Genomic DNA, 7,552 nt, shown 5'->3' with positions numbered 1-7,552 from the left:
TATATTGCTCGCTGGCTAAATGTAATGTGAAGCCCTTAGGAACAGCACAAATCAAACCTTTGGCAATAACCAGAAAGGCTAATTGGGTTTTGCTGTTTGGGATGGATTTGGTTGAGGTTCTGTTGTGTTATTTTTAGGCAATTGGGCATTGTTTTAATTACTTCATGACTGTTCCATGTAAAACCTGACTAAATCCGTGCCGTTAACGGCACTGTCACCTCTGCTCCCGCCCCTCCCGCGGCGGAAAGCGCGCTCCGTGCCGCTGCGCCGCCCGCCGCGGCCGTTTGGGCCGGTATGAGGCGGGCGGTACGAGGCGGCCGCTGTGGGAGACCGCTTCCGGAGCGAGGCGAAGCCGGCCGGTGGCACTTCCGGCGGCAGCATGGCGGCCGGCGTGGAGCTGGGTTTCGCGGAGGCCGTGGGGCCGGCCGAGGCCTGGCGGCTGCGCAGCGCCTACTTCCCCAGCAAGGTCGGGGGGCGGCCGGCGTGGCTGGGCGAGGAAGGGCTGCCGGGCCCCGCCGCCCTGCGCTGCGGCCGCTGCCAGCAGCCTTGCGCCTTCCTCCTTCAGCTGTACGCGCCGCTGCGCGACCGCCCTGACGCCTTCCACCGCACTCTCTTTGTCTTCGCCTGCCGTGGCGCTGCTTGCTACGGTCTCCCGGGCCCGCATGGGCCCCTCCGCGGTGAGGCGGGGGGCGGTGGGTGAGGACGGGCCGAGGCCCCTCGGCCGCCGCTAACCGCCGCCTGTCGCCCGCAGTGTTCCGGAACCAGCTCCCGCGGCGGAACAACATCTACCCCGAGGAGCCGCCCCCCGAGGAGCCGCCCCCGGAGCTTGCCGCCGCCGGTCCTCCCCGCAGGCTCCGCTGCGGCGCCGCTCTCTGCCGTATCTGCGGCTGCCTGGGGCCGCACGCCTGCGGGCGCTGCCGCCGAGTCAGCTATTGCGGCCCAGAGCACCAGGTGCTGGACTGGCGGCGAGGGCACCGGCGCTCCTGCGAGCAGCACGCCGATAGGGGAGGTGGGTCTCCGGCTGTCGGGGGAGAGGGGGGCTCGACCACAGCTTGCCTGGACGGGCTGTGGTGGCCCTCGGTCTGGCCGCAGGGTGCCCGCCTGCAAGCGCTGACGATGCAACTGCCGATACCCCAACTTGCTACTGGGATATGAGCCTGTAGAGGAGACAGGAAAGGTGGCTGTGTCTTCTGTGTTGTTTGATAAGCTGCGAGGAAGCCCTCAGTAATTAAGATGTTTCTCTTAGAAGTTTACTTATCATTTAACTTAAGAGCGTGTTGTTCCTGGAAAGCTGATACTAAGATGCACTTTTGTTGTCTTCCAGAGATCTCTGTTTGCTTTCAAATGCTGAGAGGATGCAGACCAATGTTTTTGCTTTGCAGGATACTTTTAAGATTCAGAAATTGTGAAGGAATGTAGATAGGTGCTGCCTTCACGGGATACCATGAATAGGTGAAAAGAGAGGCTTCTACGAGTGTGCTCTTTTAGCAACAATTTTCATACACCATCCCTTCTGCTGCTCTTGTGTCCCGTTCATACACCTGTTTGATTGCTGGGTGCTAAAAGGACAATTACAAGATCTTTAAAGTGGTTTTTTAGTCTTCAGAAATATATGAATAGGGAGCAGTGAAACTTGGTGTGTGCAATGTAGCCCCTGTCCTCCATTGTTCAGTATGCTAGTCTTGAAGACTCTGTAGGAAATGGAAATAAGGAGAACATAAGAAGTTGTTTTGTGCAAATCAAGTTATGAGGCAGATAATCAAAACATTTCATTGAAACAGTGGAAACCTGAAGCACAAACCAGCACATAGTTAACACTGCTGTCACAGAAGGAACACTTGATGTGTTTGTGGAAGCTTTGCCTACTTGGAGTATACAGTTGAAAAGCATTAAATTAGTGCTGCCTGGGGGCACCTGGTGTATGCTTGACTAGTGTGCATATGCTGGTTAGAGTGGGAAATACACAGAGCTGTTGAACTGCAGGGTTTGGTTTTAAAAATGTGGCTGCTAACACTGTTTACAGTCTGTCTTCTCTGTCTCGTGGATTTACAGAGAATCAGAGCAACGTGTCACCTGTTGTGGTTTTCTACTGTTATTAATGTAAAACCATTCCTGTCTTTCAGTCAGGTCAGGGATGTAAACCTTTTGTGGTTTAAGCCCAGCTGGTACCTCAGAACCACACAGCTGCTTGATCACTCCGCCCCTTATGCCTCCCCCGGCTCCTGGAGGGATGGGGAGGAGAATCAAAAGAATGTAACTCCCCTGGGCTGATATAAGAACAGTCCAGTAACTCAGGTATAACACAAACCACTGCTGCTGGCACCAATAATGATAATGATAAGGAAAATAACAAGGGAAGAGAATACAGCTGCTCACCACCCGCTGAATGATACCCAGCCCGACCCAAGCAGTGATCTAGCCCTTCCAGGTAACTGCTTCCAGTTCTATATCCTGGGCATGATGTGCTGTGGTATGGAATACCTCTTTGGCTAGTCTGGGTCAGGTGTCCTGTCTCTGCTTCCTCCTGGCTTCCCTTCCTCTCTGGCAGAGCATGAGGCTCAGAAAGTCTTTGGTCAGAGTAAACATTACTGAGCAGCAACTAAAAACATCAGTGTTATCAGCACTGTTCCCAGGCCAAAAGTCAGAACCACAGCACTGCACCAGCTATTAAGAAGGAGAAAAATAACTGCTACTGCTGAACCCAGGACAAAACCACACTTGCTTGTGCAGTGTTTACACTGTTGTTTTTGTTGCGTGGTTTGGGGGAAAAGGACGTGAAATCTGAGATAACAAATAGTATCTGTTTTCTGTTTTGTAGATGGCTCAGCGGATGCAATTCCAGAGCATAACGAATTCCTTTTTCCAGAATATGAAATTTTGATAGAACCTGAGGAACCAGAATTGCTTGCTGATAGAACCGTAAATCCCCATGATGAACAAGGAGCTGTAGAGACATCAAAGGACCTGAAAGAACAAAAGGAATTCCGTGTCACAAGCAGTGCAGGTAGGAAGATATAATTCTTCCTAACAAAGCCTGCATCATATCTTTAAAATACAAAATACTAAGTGTTCATTGTAAATTAGTGGTGCCAAAAGACTAAATCTACAGTCTTTTGTAATTTACATTTTTGGTAGACATCCCATAATATAAGTTGCTTTTAGGGGAGAGACTTACTAAGCCCCAACCCCAGGAGCTGTTGAAGTGGCTGTTGCTGCAGTGAAGCTGTAGGTAGCTGGGAGTTACGCTGTGTCCCTTTGTGCTTCCTGCAGGTTAAGAAACAACACAAGTGAGAAATAGGGGACCCTGAGCATGGGCTTTTGGACACTCTTGGAATTGGGAGGCTGAGTTACATGGCTTGACATGACAAGTTACATTGGCTTGACTTAGTTCAGTTTGTCTGATTTTATGGAAAATGTATAACAAACCTGCTTATCTGCGCTAAAGAAAGCTGTTCTGAGGCTATTTTATTTGATCTTCAATTAAGCAGCTGAGTTGCAGGCACTTTCCCCTCTTCCCCCCAAATGCATGATGTGTTTGCAGCTCACCATGCAGCTTTGAACACACCCAGGCACTGTTTGTGGTGGTACTGGGAAGGCTGCTGGGCTCCCAGCTGTTCATCTTCAGACTGCTCAGTACACCAGGTTGATGTGAATGTTGGAGTGTAACAGACGCATTCTTGCCTGCTAGAAACTGAAGCCGGGCACACGCACAGCACAGGTGGCCTTTCCAGAGGTCACGTTCTGAAGGTTCAGCATTCTCTGTGATACCCACTAGGAGCCACAAACTGTGGTAGATCAACTCCATCCCTTTCAGGCATTCCACTTTGGACATCTGTGTATAAAACTGCAGCTAACACTAGTAAATGGATCTGTGTGTGACTGTCACAAAAAGTGGGCTGGGGGAAAGTCTTGGAATCATTTTGGTGTTGTAATACTGGAAATGATTCTTGAGAGCAAAATGCACTCACAGGTACAGTATTGTTTTTAGTTTCTGGCTGTCTTGCATTAGCCTGTAACTTTTGGGGTTTTTTTCTTTAGGTGAAGCGTGTCAATCTTTAGATGAAGAGACACTGGAAGCTATGGCAAAACATGAGACTGAAGATGACAGGATTTTCCAGATGTTTAAAGAACGAATAGCAGTCGAACCAGAGCAGGTCAGAAGATGAGGCAGCTGTAGATCTTAAGAGTTTCTGGCCCAGCATTGTGCTATACCTGGACAATGTTTCACTGCCTTCTGTACCTACTGTTAGATATGGCAGTGGGGATGCCCCTCATCCTTCCCACACCTTAACCCTCATGAAGTATTCCCTCATCTTCCTTATGGGTAGAACTTGATTCATGCTGAAGTAAGAGTTTGGCATCTACTCACCTGTCTAAAACAGAAGTTGGTCAGGATGAGCAGGCACGGGGGGGGGGGGGGTGAAGCCAACATTGGTGGGGTTGGGACCTGCCATCCTGGGAGGCAGTTTAACCAAAGGAGGTAGTGAGCCATTGCACCCTTCCCCAGCCTTTGGCCCTGTTGGCTTCCCTTTTCAGCTGAAGCAAAACTGTAGGGAAGAGCTCTGTCACTGTCACCAGCTGCATGGAGGGGTGGTTTGGATTTTTTAAGGTTGAAGAAATTGGTGATGGCTCTAAAATGTCAGCTGTTTAAACCAGAAATCTCCCCCCATGCTATTGCTTACTAACACAAGAGGCTGAAAAAAAGCCTCATTGTCGAATAGAAACATGGCTCTCTTCTATTCAGAGGAAACACAGGCTGAATCCATTAACATGGTGGAGGAAGAAGATACTATCTCTGTGTTTTACCTGGAGTTTAGCTGAGGGGTTAAGGTGTACACCAGAAAGTAGGAGACTTTGTTCCCACCTCTGCTTGGAGTAGATGCATCACTCCTACCATCTCCATCTTGACTCATATTTTTATAATGCATGATTTCCTGTATAAATCCTTAGATAGTAACTGGGAACAGGAAGAGCTGGGTTGCATTCCTGACTTCTCTGCACACTTCTGTGTGCTAATTATCAATCTGCTCTTCCTTTGTCCCAAGACTATAAAATACATGACCTCACACTTCTGGGTCCCTTAATGAGAATCATAGGAGCAGTACAAATCATTGCAATTTATCCCTGGTTCATTAAAAAAAACTGTATGAATACTTCCATCATTCAGATGGTTAAGAAAATTTATATAAAGGGCCTGTCTTATTTAAGGTACCACATTTGCAACAGATAGACTTTGCCATCAGTATTACTTCAAGGAAGTGACCTTTTTTGCACCATCTTACAGCTTTGTCATTAAATACCAGTTCTATACCAAGATGAAAAGACAGTCTCAAGAACTTAACTTCTGCTCTATTTCAGATTATAAGATATTGCCGGGAGGGAGAAGGCCCAATTTGGGTATCAGGTGAAAATATACCTGAAGAAAAAGATATCCCAAATTGCTTATGTGGTGCCAGAAGGGTTTTTGAATTCCAGGTATGTAGATTCATTTACAGATAATATAGACAATGTAGTTGACACTTAACAGGCTCTAATTGCATAGGTGTTGATTTAGGGTGGGGTGGTTGAAGTTGCTACAAGCTAACTATGTTAAATGGTACAGAACCCTCATTTACTACTGTAACTGCTTTTTCCTTGAAGACTTTCACATACAGTAGGTAGGTTCCCATCTGATAATTTGCACCATCTATAAAATGGTGCACTGGTGAATATGGAGTCATCTCTTAAGTCATAGGAGTCTGTTATTGTGTATTAAAAAATAAAAAAGCTTTCCTGATGTGACTTGGAAATGCATCTGGCTGGAAACACTTGGCTGTAGAATTTCGAATGCTGAACGTGTATATTTGGTGAATACACTTAATGTAGTGCAAAGACAAAACATAACTATGAAGGTAATTTCAAATGGAAGGAGGCTTGCAAGATAGGCAGCACTTAGATAAAACTTCTGTATCTCAAGTAGGGCCCTGCCTTTGTTTCCCTGTGTATCTACTACACTGTGTTGGGAATTCCAAATTTATTGTATTTGAGCTGCTCTGTTACCAGGTAGTTGATTGGGATTTTAGTGTAGGAGAACATAAATGAAGGCAGGAACGGCTTTGAGAAGACATGCAGGGAGAGGCTAGAGGGCTGTGCTCTACCTCTAAACCTTTGTTTTTCCTTTATGAAAGATTATGCCACAGCTCCTGAACCACCTTCAGGTTGACAGCCTTGGAGAGAGCATTGACTGGGGAACGCTGGTGGTGTACACCTGTGCTAACAACTGTGGTGAGGAAAATAAATACATGGAGGAGTTCATATGGAAACAAGACTTCTCTGCAGGCTCTGCTTGCCTTCCCTCAGGTTACGAAGCCAAATCTTCTAAATAGAATACTTGCCTTGTTTCAGTGCATCTGTGCTTTGCAGACAGGTTAAACTACAGTTGCTGATGGCTGTGGATCTTTTGACTGATAGAAACTAAAAGTAAGACCTTGATGGCCTCTCTCTTGCACTCCACAGGAGCTTTTACTCCAACCTAGTAATGAAGTCAGATGCATTTATTCAGTGAATTTAAGTTAAGTTCAAATAAAGATGAAATATTTTTGAATTGGTCAAAGTATCTTTTGTTCTGACTGGATTTCAAGAACTTAGGTTGTTGTCTGCCAGGATTTTCTTTGTGCTACTCAAAAATTAACATTCATTCACAGAGAGAAGCAGACTACTGTAAGATCTCTGGCATGCTTATGCTCAGGAGGAGTATGGAAGTCATAACTAAGAGATATGTAGCCTTTCACTATACAACTTAAATGTACTTCTGTTTCTCAGAAGGTACACAGAATGTAACTCAGCAGTTGTTACATGTTGTGATTGAGTGCTTATTCAAGGTAAAATGCACAAAAAGTGTTTTATCAGACTTAAAACTATTAACTGAGCTAAACTATTTCTGTATGGGACTGTCTAATGCAGAAGCAGTTTAAACACAGCCAGCCTTACCAGAATGTGTCTGTGTTGGTACATATTGCCTGTAGCAGCAGATTTTCAAGCTGAATGGTACCTTAAGTCTGCCATCTTTGGTGAAGATTAAAAGTAAGTGCCCTCTGCAGGGATTCTTTTGCTCCTTGAGTGCAATATAGCTGAGGCAAGAAAAAATTAAATCATAATGCTGAAATTACTGTGGCAGCAGCTTTATGCCTTTGGCTATTGCTATGTTTGCAGAAAGGATGGGCAGGGGCAGAAGGTAGAGTTTGGGGGGTCAGGTGATTTTTCTATAGAATTTACTTCATTTAGGTATTCCCTTGTCCTGCCCAAACCATTCCTGCAAAAGCATGGACAGCCATACAGCTATGTTTAAGAGCACTTAGTAACATTCACTAGCTCACAGCAGTGTGGCACTAGAGGGGATGCAGGGTTTGGCTATTTTGAACTTACCCTGGCAAAGCTGCATTACTAAACAGCACCTTTCTGGCAAGATCTGTGAAACCACTTATTGAAACACCTGGAGAAACAGTGGTGTACACTGCTATGTGGGGAGGAGTTCTAGAAGACTGTGGCTTAAGGTCAGTCAGGATTTGCAAGC

The 7,552-nt window shown here is 46.3% G+C and overlaps 1 protein-coding gene across 1 annotated transcript; it reads left to right on the top strand.

Moving 5' to 3' along the window:
• The first annotated feature begins 347 nt into the window (after positions 1-347).
• On the top strand, positions 348-6,588 carry PDCD2 (programmed cell death 2). Its single transcript, XM_005148674.3, has 6 exons — positions 348-677; positions 752-1,009; positions 2,819-3,004; positions 4,039-4,154; positions 5,359-5,475; positions 6,168-6,588. Exons 1-6 carry the CDS (start codon positions 380-382, stop codon positions 6,363-6,365), a joined length of 1,173 nt encoding a protein of 390 aa, XP_005148731.2. The 5' UTR covers positions 348-379; the 3' UTR covers positions 6,366-6,588.
• The last annotated feature ends 964 nt before the right edge of the window (positions 6,589-7,552 follow it).

This window comes from Melopsittacus undulatus, chromosome 3 (genome assembly GCF_012275295.1).
Source record: "Melopsittacus undulatus isolate bMelUnd1 chromosome 3, bMelUnd1.mat.Z, whole genome shotgun sequence".
Lineage (NCBI taxonomy): Eukaryota > Metazoa > Chordata > Aves > Psittaciformes > Psittaculidae > Melopsittacus > Melopsittacus undulatus.
The sequence above is the reverse complement of the archived record's forward strand: the minus strand, read 5'-3'. Positions and strand labels throughout refer to the sequence as shown.

Bases quoted from the DNA above. Each gene is read 5' to 3' on its own strand.
- PDCD2 (XM_005148674.3), top strand. From the start codon at position 380: ATGGCGGCCGGCGTGGAGCTGGGTTTCGCGGAGGCCGTGGGGCCGGCC. The intron at 678-751 runs GTGAGGCGGGGG...TGTCGCCCGCAG, and splicing joins CCCGCATGGGCCCCTCCGCG to TGTTCCGGAACCAGCTCCCG. The intron at 4,155-5,358 runs GTCAGAAGATGA...GCTCTATTTCAG, and splicing joins TAGCAGTCGAACCAGAGCAG to ATTATAAGATATTGCCGGGA.